Source organism: Canis aureus, chromosome 12 (genome assembly GCF_053574225.1).
Source record: "Canis aureus isolate CA01 chromosome 12, VMU_Caureus_v.1.0, whole genome shotgun sequence".
Classification (NCBI taxonomy): Eukaryota; Metazoa; Chordata; class Mammalia; order Carnivora; family Canidae; genus Canis; species Canis aureus.
Window position 1 is genome coordinate 9,886,350 of NC_135622.1, and position 19,818 is coordinate 9,906,167.

Genomic DNA, 19,818 nt, shown 5'->3' on the forward strand with positions numbered 1-19,818 from the left:
TACAAAAACATTAAAAGGAACAAATTGGACAATTTAGTCAAGACTATAGCTGCTAAAAGAATATCAGGGTAGCTTCCCTAGGATTTTAAAGCCCCTTGCCAAGATAACCAGTGAACAGCTCTTTCTGTAACATTCTAAAATCAACAACTGCTAAGAGTAAATATATTCTGAAGAAGCAATTTATTGTGAAAAGAAAAATAAGGAATTATTTTGCTGCAATTTTTAAATTGTGCTGAAATATATGTAACATGAAAGTTGCCATTTTAATCATTTTTTCAGTGTACCATTCAGTGGCATTAATTACACTCACTGTTGTACAAGTATCACTATTTCCAAAACTTTTTCATTACCCCAAACAGAAACTCTGTACCTATGAAATGCTCCATTCTCCTTTCACCCAAGTCTCAAACTCTAATCCATTATCTGTCTGTATGAATTTGACATGTGGTAAAGTGGGATCATATAGTATTTCTCCTTTTTGTGACTGGCTTTCCTCATTTATTATGATGGTTTCAGGGGTCATCTGTATCACAGCATTGTCAGAAACTTCATTCTTTTCACAGCTAAATAATATTCCATCGTATAGATATACCACATTTTGTTCATCCATTCATCTGTCGGACACTTTGGTTGTTTCTACCTTTTGGCTACTATGAATAATGCTGTATAAACATTAGCATACATGTATCTGCTTGAGTCCCTGTTTTAAAATCTTTGGAATATATATACTCAGGAGTTAAATTGCTGAAGCATATGGAATTCTATATATATGACATAAGGTAAGGGCCCACTGTCATTATTTTCCATGTAGCTATCCAGTTTTTCACAATTTAATTGTTTAATTAAAGAAAAAGTTTATTTTATTGAAGTTCGATTTGCCAACATATACTATAACACCCTGTGTTCATCCCATCAAGTGCCCTCCTCAGTGCCTGCCTCCTCTTCCACTCCCTTTGTTTGTTTCCCAGAGTTAGGAGTCTCTCATGTTTTGTCACCTTCTCTAATTTTTCCCACTCAGTTTCTCTCCTTTCCCTTACAGTCTCTTTCACTATTTCTTATATTTCCCATATGAGTGAAACCATATGATGATTGTCCTTCTCCAACTGACTTACTTCACTCAGCGTAATACCCTCCAGCAGTTCCATCCTATGACCCAGCAATTGCACTACTGGCTATTTACCCCAAGGATACAGATGCAATGAAATGCTGGGATACCTGCACCCCAATTTCATAGCAGCAATGTCCACAATAGCCAAACTGTAGAAGGAGCCTCGATGTCTTTCCTCAGATGAATGGATAAAGAAGCTGTGGTCTATACATACAATGGAATATTACTCAGCCACTAGAAAGGACGAATACGCACCATTTGCTTTGACATGGATGGAAAAAGTTTTATTTTTAATAGATGCTGTCAGTGCTCTACTGTTCATCATTTCAAAGGCTAGCAATTCTCAAAGAATGACTTTTTTTTCAGTATTCTAAGATTTTGATGTGGAAGATGACATCCTCTTTTTATTTAAAAGTATCTGTGCACAGTGAAGGGAACCATCAACAAAAATGAAAAGGCTACTGAATGGGAGAAAATGAAATGAAACCTACTGAATGGGAGAAAATATTTGCAAGTGATATACCTGATGAGGGGTTGATATCCAAAACACATAAAAAAACTGATATAACTCAGTAACAAAAAACCCATAAATAACCCTATTAAAAAATGTACAGAGGACTGGAATAGACATTTATCGAGGAAAGACATAAAGATGGTCAACAGGCACATGAAAAGATGTTCAATATCACTAATTAGCAAGGAAATGCAAACCAAAACCATAATGAGATACCATCTTATACCTGTCAGAGTGCCTATTATCAAAAAGACAACAAACAAGTGCTGGCAAGGATGTGGAGAAAACAGAAGCCTTGTGCACTGTTGGTAGGAATGTAAATTGGTGCGCAACACTATAGAAAACAGTATGGAGATTCCTCAAAAAATTAAAAACAGAACTACCATATGATCCAGCAATCCCTCTTCTAGGTATTTACCCAAAGAAAACAAACCACTAATTCAAAAAGATGTATGTATCCCTATGGTTCACTGTAGCGTTATTTACAGTTACCAAAATATGGAAGCAACCTAAGTGTCTATCAACAGATGAAAGGAGAAGATGTGGTACATATATAGACAATGGACTATCAACCATAAAAAAGAACAAAATTTTGTCATTTGTGACAACATAGATGGACCCAAAGGGTATTATGCTAAGTGAAATAAGTCAGAAAGAGAAAGATAAACACTGTGTAATTTCACTAATATGTTGAATCTAAAAATCAAACAAAACAAAACACAACGTGATTCATAGATACAGAGAACAAACTAGTGGTGGCCAGAAGGGAGGGAGTTGGGGAAATGGGAGAAATAGGTGAAGGGAATTAAGACGTACAAACTGCCAGTTATAAAATAAACAAGTCATGGGGATATGCACAGCATAGTGAATAGTCAATAGTATTGTAATAACTTTGTATAATGACAGATGGTAACTAGACCTATCAAGGTGATCATTTTGTAATGTATAATGTGTAAAAATATAGAATCACTGTTATATACCTGTAACAAATATAATATTTTATGTAGAAAAAAAAACAGTGAAAACAACCCCCAAATCATCAATTGACGAATGGATAGTGATATATCCATAAAATTGAACATTATTCAGGCATAAAAAAAATCCAAGTATTGACGCATACTATATGAAAGAGGCCAATCACAAAAGACATCATATGTGATTATATTAAAAGTTCAGAACAAGCAAATCTGTAAGACAAAAAGTAGATTAGTGGTTGTTTAAGGCTGTAGAGGGTGGAGGTACGGGCAAATACATGGGTAAGAGCCAAATGGTACAGGATTTCTTTGGGGGTTAATGAAAATGTTCTAAAATTGATGCTGGTGATGGTTACAAAACACTGAATTAAAAACCACTCAATTGTATACTTGGGGTGTGTTATATGATATATGGGTCGTATCTCAATAAAACTGCTTTAAAAATATTTTTAATCTTACTTCAAAAGTGATAGATGTCCACTATCAAATGAAGATTAATAAAGGTAAACAAAAAGAAGATAAATACAAACATTAAGGAAAAAAACACAAACAACCTATATTTATCTATGTCAAGTATTCTATGACATATTTTCTAATGGCTGCATAGATTACATCTGAAGTACTATAATTAAACCAAATTTCTTTCACAGGATGTTTATTTTTTTTTTTAGTAATAAATTTATTTTCTACTGGTGTTCAATTTGCCAACATACAGAATAACACCCAGTGCTCATCCCATCAAGTGCCCCCCTCAGTGCCCGTCACCCATTCACCCCCACCCCCCATCCTCCTCCCCTTCCACCACCCCTAGTTCGTTTCCCAGAGATAGGAGTCTTTATGTTCTGTCTCCCTTTCTGATATTTCCTAACCATTTCTTCTCCCTTCCCTTCTATTCCCTTTCACTATTATTTATATTCCCCAAATGAATGAGAACATATAATGTTTGTCCTTCTCCGATTGACTCATTTTACTCAGCATAATACCCTCCAGTTCCATCCACGTTGAAGCAAATGGTGGGTATTTGTCATTTCTAATGGCTGAGTAATATTCCATTGTATACATAAACCACATCTTCTTTATCCATTCATCTTTCGAGGGACACCGAGGCTCCTTCCACAGTTTGGCTATTGTGGACATTGCTGCTATGAATATCGGGGTGCAGGTGTCCCGGCGTTTCACTGCATCTGTATCTTTGGGGTAAATCCCCAGCAGTGCAATTGCTGGTTCGTAGGGCAGGTCTATTTTTAACTCTTCTGACGAACCTCCACACAGTTTTCCAGAGTGGCTGCACCAGTTCACATTCCCACCAACAGTGTAAGAGGGTTCCCTTTTCTCCGCATCCTCTCCAACATTTGTTGTTTCCTGCCTTGTTAATTTTCCCCATTCTCACTGGTGTGAGGTGGTATCTCATTGTGGTTTGGATTTGTATTTCCCTGATGGCAAGTGATGCAGAGCATTTTCTCATGTGCGTGTTGGCCATGTCTAGGTCTTCCTCTGTGAGATTTCTGTTCATGTCTTTTGCCCATTTCATGATTGGATTCTTTGTTCCCATGGTGTTGAGCTTAATAAGTTCTTTATAGATCTTGGAAACTAGCCCTTTATCTGATACGTCATTGGCAAATATCTTCTCCCATTCTGTAGGTTGTCTTTTAGTTTTGTTGACTGTATCCTTTGCTGTGCAAAAGCTTCTTATCTTGATGAAGTCCCAATAGTTCATTTTTGCTTTTGTTTCTTTTGCCTTCGTGGATGTATCTTGCAAGAAGTTACTGTGGCTGAGTTCAAAAGGGTGTTGCCTGTGTTCTCCTCGAGGATTTTGATGGAATCTTGTCTCACATTTAGATCTTTCATCCATTTTGAGTTTATCTTTGTGTATGGTGAAAGAGAGTGGTCTGGTTTCATTCTTCTGCATGTGGATGTCCAATTTTCCGAGCACCATTTATGAAGAGACTGTCTTTCTTCCAGTGGATAGTCTTTCCTCCTTTATCGATTATTAGCTGACCATAAAGTTGAGGATCCACTTCTGGATTCTCTATTCTGTTCCATTGATCTATGTGTCTGTTTTTGTGCCAGTACCACACTGTCTTGATGACCACAGCTTTGTAGTACAACCTGAAATCTGGCATTGTGATGCTCCCAGATATGGTTTTCTTTTTTAAAATTCCCCTGGCTATTTGGGGTCTTTTCTGATTCCACACAAATCTTAGAATAATTTGTTCTAACTCTCTGAAGAAAGTCCATGATATTTTGATAGGGATTGCATTAAACGTGTAAATTGCCCTGGGTAACATTGAGATTTTCACAATATTAATTCTGCCAATCCATGAGCATGGAATATTTTTCCATCTCTTTGTGTCTTCCTCAATTTCTTTCAGAAGTGTTCTATAGTTTTTAGGGTATAGATCCTTTACCTCTTTGGTTAGGTTTATTCCTAAGTACCTTATGCTTTTCGGTGCAATTGTAAATGGGATTGACTCTTTAATTTCTCTTTCTTCAGTCTCATTGTTAGTGTGTAGAAATGCCACTGATTTCTGGGCATTGATTTTGTATCCTGCCACACTGCCAAATTGCTGTATGAGTTCTAGCAATCTTGGGATGGAGACTTTTGGGTTTTCTAGATACAGTATCATGTCATCGGCGAAGAGGGAGAGTTTGACTTCTTCTTTGCCAATTTGAATGCCTTTAATGTCTTTTTTGTTGTCTGATTCCTGAAGCTAGGACTTCCAGTACTATGTTGAATAGCAGTGGTAAGAGTGGACATCCCTGTCTGGTTCCTGATCTTAGTTGAAAAGCTCCCAGTGCTTCCCCATTGAGAATGATATTTGCTGTGGGCTTTTCGTAGATGGCTTTTAAGATGTTGAGGAATGTTCCCTCTATCCCTACACTCTGAAGAGTTTTGATCAGAAATGGATGCTGTATTTTGTCAAATGCTTTCTCTGCATCTAATGAGAGGATCAAATGGTCCTTGGTTTTTCTCTTGCTGATATGGTGAATTACACTGATTGCTTTACGAGTGTTGAACCAGCCTTGTGTCCTGGGAATAAATCCCACTTGGTCATGGTGAATAATTTTCTTAATGTACTGTTGGATCCTATTGGCCAGTATCTTGTTGAGAATTTTTGCATCCATGTTCATCAGGGATATTGGTCTGTAATTCTCCTTTTTGGTGGGGTCTTTGTCTGGTTTTGGAATTAAGGTGATGCTGGCCTCATAGAACAAATTTGGAAGTACTCCATCTCTTTCTATCTTTCCAAACAGCTTTAGTAGAATAGGTATGGTTTCTTCTTTAAATGTTTGATAGAATTCCCCTGGGAAGCCATCTGGCCCTGGACTTTTGTGTCTTGGGAGGTTTTTGATGACTGCTTCAATTTCTTCCCTGGTTGCTGGCCTGTTCAGGTTTTCTATTTCTTCCTGTTCCAGTTTTGGTAATTTGTGGCTTTCCAGAAATGCATCCATTTCTTCTAGATTGCCTAATTTATTGGCATATAGCTGCTCATAATATGTTTTTAAAATCGTTGTACTTCCTTGGTGTTGGTAGTGATCTCTCCTTTCTCATTCAAGATTTTATTAATTTGAGTCTTCTATTTTTAAAAAGGCTGACTAATGGTTTATCTATCTTATAATTCTTTCAAAGAACCAACTCCTGGTTTTGTTGTTCTGTTCCACAGTTCTTCTGGTCTCGATTTCATGGAGTTCTGCTCAAATCTTTATTAACTCTCTTCTTCTGCTGGGTGTAGGATCTATTTGCTGTTTTTTCTCTAGCTCCTAAGGTGTAAGGTTAGCTTTTGTATTTGAGTTCTTTCCAGTTTTTGAATGGATGCTTGTATTGCGATGTATTTCCCCCTCAGGACTGCCTTTGCTGCATCCCAAAGATTTTGAACAGTTGTATCTTCATTCTCATTAGTTTCCATGAATCTTTTTCATTCTTCCTTAATTTCCTGGTTGACCTTTTCATCATTTAGCAGGATGGTTCTTAACCTCCATGTGTTTGAAGTCCTTCCAAACTTCTTGTTGTGATTTAGTTCTAATTTCAAGGCATTATGGTCTGAGAATACGCAGGGGACAATCCCAATCTTTTGGTATCGGTTCAGACCTGATTTGTGACCCAGTATGTGGTCTATTCTGGAGAAAGTTCCATGTGCACTGGAGAAGAATGTATATTCAGTTGAGTTTGGATGTGAAGTTCTGTAGATATCTTTGAAACCCATCTGGTCCAGTGTATCATTTAAAGCTCTTGTTTCTTTGGAGATGTTGTGTTTAGAAGACCTATTGAGTGTAGAAAGCGCTAGATTGAAGTCACCAAGTATAAGTGTATTATTATCTAAGTATATCTTAACTTTGGTTATTAATTGATTGATATATTTGGCAGCTCCCACATTCGGGGCATATATATTGAGGATTGTTAAGTCTTCTTGTTGGATAGATCCTTTAAGTATGATATAGTGTCCCTCTTCATCTCTCACTACAGTCTTCGGGGTAAATTTTAGTTTATCTGATATAAGGATGGCTACCCCTGCTTTCTTTTGAGGACCATTTGAACGGTAAATGGTTCTCCAACCTTTTATTTTCAGGCTGTAGGTGTCCTTCTGTCTAAAATGAGTCTCTTGTAGACAGCAAAGAGATGGGTCCTGCTTTTTTATCCAGTCTGACACCCTGCGCCTTTTGATGGGGTCATTAAGCCCGTTCACGTTCAGAGTTACTATTGACAGATATGAGTTTAGTGTCATCATGATATCTATTCAGTCCTTGTTTTTGTGGATTGTTCCACTGGACTTCTTCTTAAAGGGGAATTTTAAGAGTCCCCCTTAAAATTTCTTGCAGAGCTGGTTTGGAGGTCACATATTCTTTCAGTTCCTGCCTGTCTTGGAAGCTCTTTATCTCTCCTTCCATTTTGAATGAGCCTTGCTGGATAAAGTATTCTTGGCTACATGTTCTTCTCATTTAGGACCCTGAATATATCCTGCCAGCCCTTTCTGGCCTGCCAGGTCTCTGTGGAGAGGTCTGCTGTTACCCTAATACTCCTCCCCATAAAAGTCAGGGATTTCTTGTCTCTTGCTGCTTTAAGGATCTTCTCTTTATCTTTGGAATTTGCAAGCTTAACTGTTAAATGTCAAGGTGTTGAACGGTTTTTATTGATTTTAGGGGGGATCTCTCTATTTCCTGGATCTGAATGCCTGTTTCCCTTTCCAGATTAAGAAAGTTTTCAGCTATGATTTGTTCAAATATGTATTCTGGATCTCTGTCCCTTTCAGCGCCCTCAGGAACCCCAATTAAACATAGGTTTTTCTTCCTCAGGCTGTCATTTATTTCCCTTAATCTATCCTCATGGTCTTTTAATTGTTTGTCTCTTTTTTCCTCAGTTTCCGTCTTTGCCATCAACTTGTCTTCTATGTCACTCACTTGTTCTTCCACCTCGTTAACCCTCGTTGTTAGGACTTCTAGTTTGGATTGCATCTCATTCAATTGACTTTTAATTTCTGCCTGATTAGATCTAAATTCTGCAGTCATGAAGTCTCTTGAGTCCTTTATGCTTTTTTTTCTAGAGCCACCAGTAGCTTTATAATAGTGCTTCTGAATTGGCTTCCTGACATTGACTTGTAATCCAAATTTTGTAACTCTGTGGGAGAGAGGACTGTTTCTGATTCTTTCTTTTGAGGTGAGTTTTTTCTTGTAGTCATTTTGCTCAGTGCAGAGTGGCCAAAAACAAGTTGTATTGGGAAAAGGAGAGAAAGAGAGGAGAGAAAGAAGAAAGGAGAGAAAGAAAAAAGAAAAAAGGAAGAAGAAAGAAAAAAAAAGAAGAAAAAGAAAAAGAAAGAAAGGGGAAAAAAAGGTTGGGGGAAGGAAACAGAAATCAAAACGCAAAAACAAAAACAAAAACAAACAAACAAAAAAAACATGGGGGAGTATCTTCTGATTCTGTATACTTAAAGTCCTTTGACTTCCCCTAGAACTTGTCCGTCTAGCTGGTCTTCTGGGGGAGAGGCCTGTTGTGCTGATTTTTAGCACTTGGGGGAGTGAAAGATATCAGTGAAAGATATTTAAGCTGTTTATCCTGTGAGGCCACTGTGAGGCTCAGTGGGGGTTGTTTCCCCCGTGAGGCCCCAGGAGGAACAACCACAGGGGGAGCAGCCAGCTCTGGAGCCCTGGATTCAGCTCCTGCAGTAACTAAGGAGCTCTCAGTGTGCAGGGGCCTGGATGCTCAGGGGGTGGGGCCGCTGATCTGCTCAGGAGCGTCCTTGATGTCCTGGGCCCTCCTGGCCTCTGCCACCCCGGGGGGAGGTCGGATCCTGGGCTGTGTCCCCAGTGCCCTGTGCTCCCAGCCTGCGCTGTTGGATTTGCGCTCCCGGCCGTGCATCCCCCTCCGCGGAGCCGCCGCCCGTGCCCCTCCGAGCTGCTCCCGGGTCCAGCCGTGCCCGCTGCAGCGCTTTAGGGAGCTCGGAGCACTCTCCCCGGGGCGCAGGTGTCTGTTAGTGTCCCAGGGAGCCTGAGGGCATCCCCGCCCTCCTGGGGTCCTGCTCTAACTCCCTGCAAGTGCCTTTCCGCCCGGGAAGATTGGTGCAGCTCCTACTTTCCCAGGACGGTGCTTTCCTGTCCTGGGGACACTCACTTAGCCCGGCTCCTTCCGGGGCCGCTCCCCCTTGGATGCCTTTTGTTTCTTTCTTTTTTCCCCCGTCTTCCTACCTTGATAGAAGCGTGAACTCTTCTCACTGTAGCATTCCAGCTGTTCTCTCTTTAAATCTCAGGCCGAATTCGTAGATTTTCAGGATGATTTGAAGGTTATCTAGGTAATTTGGTGGGGACAGGTGGCTTGGGGACCTTATTCTTCCGCCATCTTGCCCCTCCTCCCACAGGATGTTTAAAACTATACTGTCCAATGCAGTAGGCACTAGGCATAAGTAACTATTAAAAGCAAATAAAATTTAACATGCAGCTCTAAAAAAAAAAAAACAAAACAAAACAAAAAAACATGCAGCTCTACAACCACACTAACATTTCCAATGTTCAACCCTATATGTGGTTAGTGATGCCTGTACAGAAAGCACAGATATAGAACATTTTCCTCATCACAAAAAGTTCTATTGGACAAGACTGCTTTAGTATGTCCAAATTATTATAAGTAACTCCCAAGGTATTGTAAATAAACTTTATATATATATACATATATGTATATATGTATATGTATATGTGTGTGTGTGTGTGTGTGTATATATACACACACACACACACACACATATATATATATATATATATAGCTGGCAAATTTGTTTAGAATAAATACCTAGAAATGAGTCCCAGGTTCAAATGGCACACAAATTTTCACACTTTTTGAAGCCCTGAGTACAGGACTGTGTCTATTTCCTTTATTAATTTAATAGATAAAGAATAGTGTCTTCTGTTTAGAAGATGCACCCAGGATCATTATGTTGTATATCTAAAAGTAATACAGTTGACCCTTGAACATCATGGGTTTGAGCTGCACGGTCCATTTACATGCAGATTTTTTTCAATATGGTGTAATACTGTAAAAATTTATTTTCCATTCCTTATGATTTTTTAAATATTTTCTCTACTTTTTTGGATAAGAATGTAACAAAAAAATATGTGTTAATCAGCTGTTTATGTTATTAGTAAGGCTCTCAGTCATCAGTGGGCTCTTAGTAGTTAAGTTTTTGGGTTTAAAGTTACACATGGATTGTCTACGGTGTGGGTGGGTCAGCACCCCTAACCCCCACATTGTTCAAGGTCAACTGTATAATATTGTACGTCAACTATACTTCAATAAAATAAATCAAAATAAAGCTGCACTGATTTGAGAAGGGTGGTGGTGAAGTGGGACAAGAGAGGGACAAAGATCTCTGGTGACCAGTCTATGGAGATGCTACAAATAGGGTACCAAAGACAGTAGCGTTTGCAAATTCTACTATAGTAGCACCAGTCCATACAGAAAGAGGGTGGTACCACATCACATTGTCTCCATGTACTATTTCTCTCCAGTAATACCACTTTCAGGGTTAAAAATGAACATCTGCTTATTTCCATTCTTTTTTTTTTATGAACCAAATTTCCTCAGTGTATTTTTCTACTGAGATGATCATCTTTTTTCTTACAATCTTCTAAGAGTTCTTGATACAGAAAAGATATGAAAACTCTGTGTTCCAAATACATTCAAATACATTTCCTTAGCCAGTTATTTGCCTTTATTATGAAATGTAAGAGATTAATGTTTATATATAGTAAAAACTGGTATCTTTTTCTTTACAAAGGCTTTCCTGATTATTAAAAAAAAAAACCACTGCATAGTATTTTCATATTGTTATTTTTTACAGTTAAATTTAAGTTTCACCTTAGAGAATATACACTAGTGTATGACATAAAGAAGGAACAGAACATAATTTTTTCCTGCTAGAATATTCCCAAATCTTAACAAAATTCTAGGAGGTGAAATATACAATAAAATTCACCCAAATTACTAAGCAGACATCCAAACCAGTCACCCTTATCTGGAATAAGAAAGTATATTTTTGGGCAGCCTGGGTGGCTCAGCGGTTTAGCGCTGCCTTTGGCCCAGGGCATGATCCTGGAGACCTGGGATCGAGTCCCACATCGGGCTCCCTGCATGGAGCCTACTTCTCCCTCTGCCTGTGTCTCTGCCTCTCTCTCTCTCTCTCTCTCTCTCTCTGTTTCTCATGAATAAATAAATAAAACCCTTAAAAAAAAAAAAAAAAAAAGCATATTTTTATATTTTAGAAATGCTGCCCTCAGGCTTTGTTTTTTTTCTAAAAAGTATCATTTTCACTCAGTCTAGGCACAGCATTTGTATTTTTCTCAAAATAAAGATAAAAATAAACTACATGTAAAGAATTCCAGGAGATGAAAAGAAAGTACATAAGAGGAGCCAAAGATTGAGCTCTATTCCCAGATCCAAGAAAGCCATAAGTGTACTGACTAAACTGCTTTCCTTTCACAAAATAAAGGACAATTTCCTTGAGAAGAGCCTCCCAAATTCCATGACAAACATTTTCCTACTCTTAGTAGCAAACACCAGCATAATTTCTCAATGACAGATTAAACATGATTTTCCATCAATAAAATTAACTGATTTTACCTCTTTTTTACTATTTTATTCTGATTTTATTAGTCTCAAAAATAACCCAAACATGTTATGCTAGGGACAAAGTTACACCTTCTATTATTTGTTCCAGTTCTATTTTTTACAAGAGAATACTATTCATAAACCCATACTTTATTTCAATTTTGTAAGTTCCACATTTCCAAATATTATTAATTTTTAAAAAATCTATCCCTTCAAAGATCAATTCTAAAGCTAGTAAGAAGATCACCCTCTCTCCAAACAAAATACTATCTCCTCATTGAGGAAGCTACTTCTGCCTGTCTCACATCACAGTTGGTACATGCCTCTACTATAACATCTTATAGTTATAGTAGTTTAACATCTATAGTAGTTTATATAGTTTATAGTAGTTTAACATCTAAACATAAAACTATGTTTACATGTGTTCACTTACACTACTAGCCTGGGAGCTCCTTGAATTCAGACCAAGTTCTACATGGTCTTTCCCGATCTCTAGTTTCATCCAATAACTTGGCACAGAACCTGATAAATAAAAGACCCTGATATCTTCTGTTAAAATGACTGGACAGGGATGCCTGGGTGACTCAGCGGTTGAGCACCCGCCCCCGGCTCAGGGCGTGATCAGCAGTCTCAGGATTGAGTCCCACATCAGGCTCCCAGCCTGGAGCCTGCTTCTCCCTCTGCCTACGTCCCTGCCTTTCTCTCTCTGTGTCTTTCATGAATAAAAAAATAAAATCTAAAAAAAAAAAAAAAAAAAGACTAGACAAAGCTTGTTCAAAAGTAACTGCCTTCCTTTCTAATCACTTAAGATACTCGTTTGTTCTTCATATTCCTTTAACCAATATCTATCCCAAGAAATGCTCTGATCTACATGGAGATATGGTTTATAAATAGCAGCAACCCTTTCCAAAGGCCACACTATATTTTAACAAATTATTTACACATACATTAAATAAAATACTGCTTGTGATAGAGTTTATTAGTGTTTGCATTTACAAGTAGAAACAATGAAGCTACAGAAAGATTAGAAATTTGTCAAAGGTAACAGCACTAAGCAGATCACAAAGTTCAACACTAAGGAATTCCAACCCTACACGTAGTGTACTTTTTACCATATCAAGCAAGTTTTCAGACAAATAACCTTTAACACTGCATCGACTGTACTTACACTGACCCCAGCGACCTGTTCTTGGGTTCAAATAATTTGGATAAAGACCATTTGGACGATCCATCTTCTGAAGCAGTTTCCGAATGTGCATTACCTTAACACAAATAAAGAGTGCAATTAATAAAATAAATGTCATCAAGGCTTTTATTAATCTAGGTTTTGTGGGTTTTCCTCACTCAGAGCCTATACCATCTCCGCTGCCATTTTTGTATGTGTGGTGGTCAGCAAAGCCTTCTACTTTATAACTGATTATATATGATCATTATTTAAAGATCAAGCAACAATTAAAAACATAAAGAGCACAGAGAAAAACTTATTTAAATGCCAACATTTTACTATCCAGAAATAGTCATCAAAAACATCACAGATAAACATCATTCCAGACATATTCAATATGTATATATCTAAATATAAGAACAGAAATAATTTCACAGAAATGGGAAGGGAAAAGGACATTTATAATAAAAAGTATGAAACTAATTTGAATAGATGAAAAAGTAAACTAAATTGCTGAATTCTAAATATTGATCCCATAACAGATATCCCTAAATTCTTAAATTCCAAAAATTCTGATTCCTAAAAGATCTCCCTAAGGAGGAAAAACAAATCATAAAATATATTAAGAAGTTAGAAAATTTCCCAGGGGCTTTATCTGCAACTATAGATTGGATGGATTTTTTTCAGTGCTTACAAACAAAGGCACAAATGTATTCTATTCCTTGTATTCTTATTTGAAAATGTTCTCTTTACATCTGAAGGATAACCTGTTCGGTATATAGGACTTAGGGAAACATCTTTGCAGAACCTTATATATATTTCACTATTTCCTGTGCTTGAGCATAACATGCATCCTTTTACGACAAGGTCCTAGTCAGCTTTCTATTGGGTGGACCTTGTCATCAAGCAGTTTTAGGACTGGGTTCACGGATGCTATCTTATCTCTGCTTTTTCAAGGCCAAGATCAGTTCTATGTATAACAAGCCCAATCCGAATAATTCTGAGAACCAAGGTTAGTCAGTCTGAAATGATACTGTTAGGAAAAATGAAAAATCACATTCTTTTGTCTTCTGAAAACTATGCATACACTGCATCCTCTCCGCCTCTTCCACATCTATCATTTCCTCTCAGAATCTTTTTATCCAACCCTTTCCTAAGGTCTATACCTTTATTACCTTGTCTCAATTTTGTCTTTACTATATTTTGTCTTTCACTAATTTTGTCCATCATAATATTTTTAATACTTCCTTTTTTATTACTTCAAAATGGCCTTCATTTTTGGTGATAACTTTTTCTTGTAATTTGTTACTGATAGCACATCTTACTATCTCTGAGCACTTGTATTTTTGTTGATACACTTGTTTTACAGAGAGAAGGGCTCCATCTTCCCTCTCATGGTGATGTTTGGTCATGATTTAATTGCTATTTTCTGAGAAAGATTTTTTGGTCATCACTTATATATCATGTTCCTTCCCTCTTTTTCTGATATCTTTGTATAAATTCTCTATCTGTTCTATTTGATGAATTACTCACTACTATTTTCTCTGAACCAGAACTTATTATTCTTATTGACATAAGAGTTTTGACATAAAAGGCGAGGAAGAATCCTGATGCCTTTACTTCTCCCCAGATAACTGACACTAGCCATGCAACACTGCTCATCAAAGAAAATCTGTCATTCATTCTCTTCCCTCACCAAAATCTCCTCAGAATTCTGTTATTTCAGCTTCTCAATATATCATGTTTAGTGGGGTCCAAAGAAGCACCCACCATCAGCCAATGATCCTGTTCTCAATGTTGCTCAAGAGGACTTTGGTTTTATATCTCAAGACATACAACCAATTTCAGAGAATTGTACTCTACTGGCTTTTTATTTTTAAAATATGCAGCCACAAATATCCTCTCATTTTCCAAACCTCTCTGCTCTTAATGACCTATGCCAACCTTTCTTCCTATTTTGTGATATGAAATATCAAAAATCTCTTAACTTTGTTTAAAATGGTATTTACAGTTCTGTTTCTCCTTCCTGTCACTTTTAGGAGATTCCTAGGTTTTAGGTCCTCCACTTCGGAAATACTATGCTAGATTATCTTCATTTTGCAAATTTATCACCTTTTGAAAATCTTTATGCTTTTTCTTCATTTCCACTTGCTTTTATTCCATGTCAGTAAACAAGTCTTCAATTATGCATAGTCACTTTTGCTGTTTTTCATTTATTCATTACAGAAATATAGCATTTAAGGTCTCAATTTTTCTTCAGTTCCACAATTATTTTATAATTTTATTATTTGTTTTGTATCATTATTTGTTTTGAGTTCTAATTTTTACTGAGTTCAACTGCTATTATTGTATAAATTACTCACAGTGACTTTATGAAACTTGACAATGCATTCTTTATCAGTCTTTTAATGCTATTTAACACCATGCTTTTGTTACCCATGCTGCAGTATGTTTGCCTACTTGGCATGCTTTCCTTTCTCATCCTGCTCACATTGAACAGGGTCAGTTCTGACCTGAAATTTGGCTTGATATGGAACTTTTGAATTGTCCCTGAACTCCTTCCTACTGTGTGTCTTGGGGGGGGGGGGCGGGGGGTATTCCTTCCCTCCTGGACACAATTTGAGATCTGAAGTACTAGTGCTCAAGAAGGACAGTGGTAAGAACCCCTCTCTGGTGCTGTGGACAGTTGTATACTCAATACCTCCAGCACTGGTCCCCTCTGTGAGATTAATGGGGAATTTGTTGACTTGCTTTCCTTGCCCAATAAGGATTCAGTACAAGGTGGGAAACAGACTTAAGTACTGTGCCAGAAATTTTTTACTTTTTTTTTTTTGTTTTGGTTGTCACATACTAATGACATGAGACTGCAACCTTTCCTCCTCTCATTGCTGTTGAAAAATTTTTGCTGGTCTTTACTATTTTTGTTGTTTTTGTTCATCTCATCAGGAAAGGAAAAATCCTGTGGTCTGGCTCCATTGCTGTCTTTACCTGAAAATTCTTCTCCACTGATGAAATAGTTCATACACAAAAAGGACTATATATAGAATCTATATAGATTCTACTCACAACCCAATTAAGAAATACAACACTACAAACATCTTTGCTGCTCTGCTTATGCATTCACACATCACTGTCTTTGTTCTGTCTTCACAGTCTTTAATTTTATGTTCATAATTGTCTTAACTCTACTGAAATCACTTTTGAATTCCTAAAGAAATATATTATTCAGCTCTGCTTGTTTGAACTTTTTAAAAAAGTTGTATCATATTCTTTTTTTAAAAAGAAGGAAAGAGACAGAGGTGTGGGAGGGGCAAAGAGAGAGGAAGAGAGAATCTTAAGTAGGCTCCACACCCAGTGCAGAGCCCAAAGTGGGGCTCAACCTCCTAACTCTTAGATTATGACCTGAGCCAAAATCAAAAGTCTGACACTCAACCAAGTGAGCCACCCAGGGGCCCCATATGTCACTAATTGGTAAATATAACTTAAATTTGTTTATTTTTCCTGCTGTATTGAATTTTATTATATATAAATTGCAAGTACAAACAACGTTTCTATGTATATGATATAAATGTGCATATCAAAGAATGGAATTGCTGGGTCAATACATAGGGTATTATGTATTTTAAACTTTATTACATTTTTCTTTTAAATTTAAGTCTTTAATATTCCTCAAACTGTTATAATCTACAATGTTACACTTGTCATGTTTCCACATGTATGTGGATCTATTTAAGATATATTTATTCTGTTCATCAGTGTATTTGTCTTTATGTACCAATACTTCACTGTCAGTGTTAATAACTGGGTAATGCAAACCCATTCCATGTTTTTCTTCAAGGGTGTCTTGAATTTTTTTCTTCTATATAAATTCTACAAGGGTCTTGTCAGTTTTTTTTTTTTTTTTAAGAAGCCATTAAAGTTTTGAGTGGCACTGAATTGATGCTACAGAGATCAATCTAGAGAAGAATAAATTTTTTATGATATTCTTTAGCTATACATGAACATTAACAAACCTCTCCACTTATTTAGGTCCTCTTCATGTCATTCAATTGTTTTGAACTTCATTTTATCTTTTGTTAGGTTTATTTGTAGGAAATGTAAACTCTTGTTCCTATCACATATGTTTTTGTAAATGATACTATCTATAGCTGGTGCAGAGAAATGCTGTTGATGTTTGATATCTATAGTGATTTTTTATTCAAAATTATATATGTGATTTTTTCCTAATAATTTAAATACAGTCTAAATTACTATTTTAGGTAAATAATCATGTAATCTGTGCATAATCCATCTTTTCTTTCTCCCTTTTCAATTCAATTCAATTATTTCTTTTACTTTTTGTTCATTTTGTTTTTCTTACCCTGAGCATTGCAGCACAATGCCGAACAGAACGGACTTTTTAGAAACCTACTAGTGGTTACAACTTCTCAAATAACAGTAAATATTTTAAGTAGAAAGGGTATTTCTTTAGATAATTAAAAAAAAAAAAAAAAAAAAGAAAGGGCCAGAGTCCTGATTAACACATTTCTAGAAAGGCAAACATTTTCCTAGCATTAATCAAATCTTTTATAAATCTTAAAGAACTCTTTTATAATAATCAAAGAAAAGAAGGTAAGAAAACTAACCTTTTTGTAGTAAACTGGGTCCCCTGTCAGGTAGCTGAGGTGGACAAACTCCATATGCAGTGTACCAAATTCAGCAAGAATGCTGCTACCTGCAGATGCCCAGCCCCAGTTTCGCCCTACTCCACTGAATGAAAGCAAAGGTAAAAGGAGACAGAATTGGAAAAAGACCAAACATTTTTTTAATGAATACGTAAACTATAATTCTCTTAGAAATTATATTTAACACAATAGCTTACTTATATCTAAATTTATTATTTTAAAAAATTTTGAATAGGTAATACAGCTAATGTTTTAAAAATCAAAATATAGAAAAGTATATAGTATATGTATTTCACCCCAGAAATCTCATCTCACCCACCTAGCCCCACAGATAATCACTTTCATGTTTCTTATGTATTACCACAGAATTTTTATGCATATATAAGCAATCCAAATATATACCCTTTATTAAACAAAATATAACAAAGTACACATACTGCTTGTTATTTTGTATTATACTCTTAAGATGTACTGCAGTGGATTTCCATATCAGTTCATAAACAATTTTTTTATACACTGCACAGAATTCCATGATACTAATGATTTTTCAATTGGAATGCCCCATCCCAGAGGCATGTGAAAATGTGTTAAAGCATTCTGAGTTGTATCAAATTTTGAAGGTACAATTAGCTTTTTTTTGTGCTAGGGCCAAAGATATAACATGACCAATAACGGTCAGCACAATGTCATACAATAAAGAACTGTCCTGTCCTATATGTTGATAGTACTAGTGCAAAAAACAAAATTATGAACAAACATAACTAATCAATCATCTGTTGGTGGTCTTTTAGCATTTTTCTAATATTTTGCTTTAATAACAACTTTCACTGTGAATAATCTTATGTACATTTCTTTTGTATAGATATATTTCTAGGGTATCTTCCTGCCTTTTTTCAGTCTGCCTTTTAATTTATTGGAAGCTAGACTATATAAATGAAAAAGCATAGACACTTTGAGCATTATATTCTTCCTAAAGCTTAAGTTTCTTCTAAAACACAGGATGCGTACAGGTAGACTTACTCAGGTTTCAGGCTATGCTAATGATAGTCTATTTCTATTTCATCTCTACTCATCTCTACTTCTAGGGAATGCCCTCTGGGATCTCAGCTGGAAGTGTGGCGTGTGACTAAGTGCCCTTTACCTTGGCAGCCTTTAACACTAATTTCTGCCTCCCCAGTACCATGTGGCTGTTAATTTTTTTTTATTTGCCCTTAAGCCACCATCTTCTGTTTTCTGCTGGGTTTCCTTGAATCTTGCCCCATGCATGTAAAACTGTAGAATCAGCTAACAACTTGAGGGAAATTTGTACATAAATATAGGCTTTTCCTCTGCAAATCCCTCCTGTCTTTTGAGATTTTGTCTTTCATGCCTCTGGCAACTCTAAGACCTGACTCTAAGACCTGTCTCCTCTAACCCAAATGACCACCACTTCAGGTATGGCCTTTATGCCTGCACCATGATTTAGCTTCAGGGAACAAGCCAATGTTTATATGGAGATGACTTTCTCCTAGGAAGTCCTACCTGAGTTAGTTGCTCTCCAAGGCCATCAAACCATTTTGTCTAGCTTTTATGATTGGCTTGGTGAGAGGATCAAACTAACACAAGGTATTCCATGGTTGAATTGGAAGTCTAGATTAATTACTCAAATAGCAGAGTTCATGGGTTATTCCTATAAGAACTCTAAACCATTCTCCAAGGTCTTTTCTACTTTTAGGTGAAGTAAAAATGTCTTTCTCTTATTTTATATCCACTTGTATACTGCCAATTCAATATATCATTATTATAATTCTGTCCTAAAAACATTAAAAAGTTAATTAAGACATTGCTACCTTGCTTAAAGTTCTTTAATTGTTTGGTGCTATTTTTACATGGTCTTTGAAAATATGATAAGCAAATACCACAGATTTTTTTGTAGCAAAGAGTGAGAATGAAGGAAGAAATACGGATAACTACACAGACCAGTCATTCATTTCCAAATATTAAGAGTCTACTATGCTCTGAGAGATACACTAATGAACCTGACATATAACATTGCTGCCTCTATGCTAAACAAGACCATTTTAAATGGTGATAACTGTTATAAAGAAAACTTAATAGAGAAATAAAATATTGAGTACTAATGACAGAAGTTAAAAGAAAAGCTCTTTATGTATAACATGAGAGCAATTGTTTCTGAAGTGACACAATTTGCACTGAAAGCTACATTCAGAAAGGGAGACAGAACATGGAAGACTCCTAACTCTGGGAAACGACTAGGGGTGGTGGAAGGGGAGGAGGGCAGGGGGTGGGGGTGACTGGGTGG

At 36.6% G+C, this 19,818-nt stretch overlaps 1 protein-coding gene and 1 long non-coding RNA gene across 9 annotated transcripts in view; one reads left to right on the forward strand and one right to left on the reverse strand.

Annotated features, from left to right (window-relative positions):
* MAN1A2 (mannosidase alpha class 1A member 2) overlaps window positions 1-19,818 on the reverse strand; it is a 213,343-nt gene that overhangs the window by 82,404 nt on the left and 111,121 nt on the right. For all 8 annotated transcript variants that reach the window (XR_013348948.1, XR_013348949.1, XM_077842686.1 and 5 more), the window contains 2 exons: window positions 17,478-17,601; window positions 12,856-12,949 (listed from right to left, as the gene is read on the reverse strand). Coding sequence is in view for 6 of the 8 variants with exons in the window: in XM_077842686.1 (XP_077698812.1) it covers window positions 12,856-12,949; window positions 17,478-17,601 (218 nt within the window). In the remaining 2 variants the exon portion in view is untranslated. The remainder of the gene's footprint in view (window positions 1-12,855; window positions 12,950-17,477; window positions 17,602-19,818) is intronic.
* The window catches only part of LOC144280545 (uncharacterized), an 84,928-nt gene that overhangs the window by 16,938 nt on the left and 48,172 nt on the right, over window positions 1-19,818 (forward strand). The window lies entirely within an intron of this gene.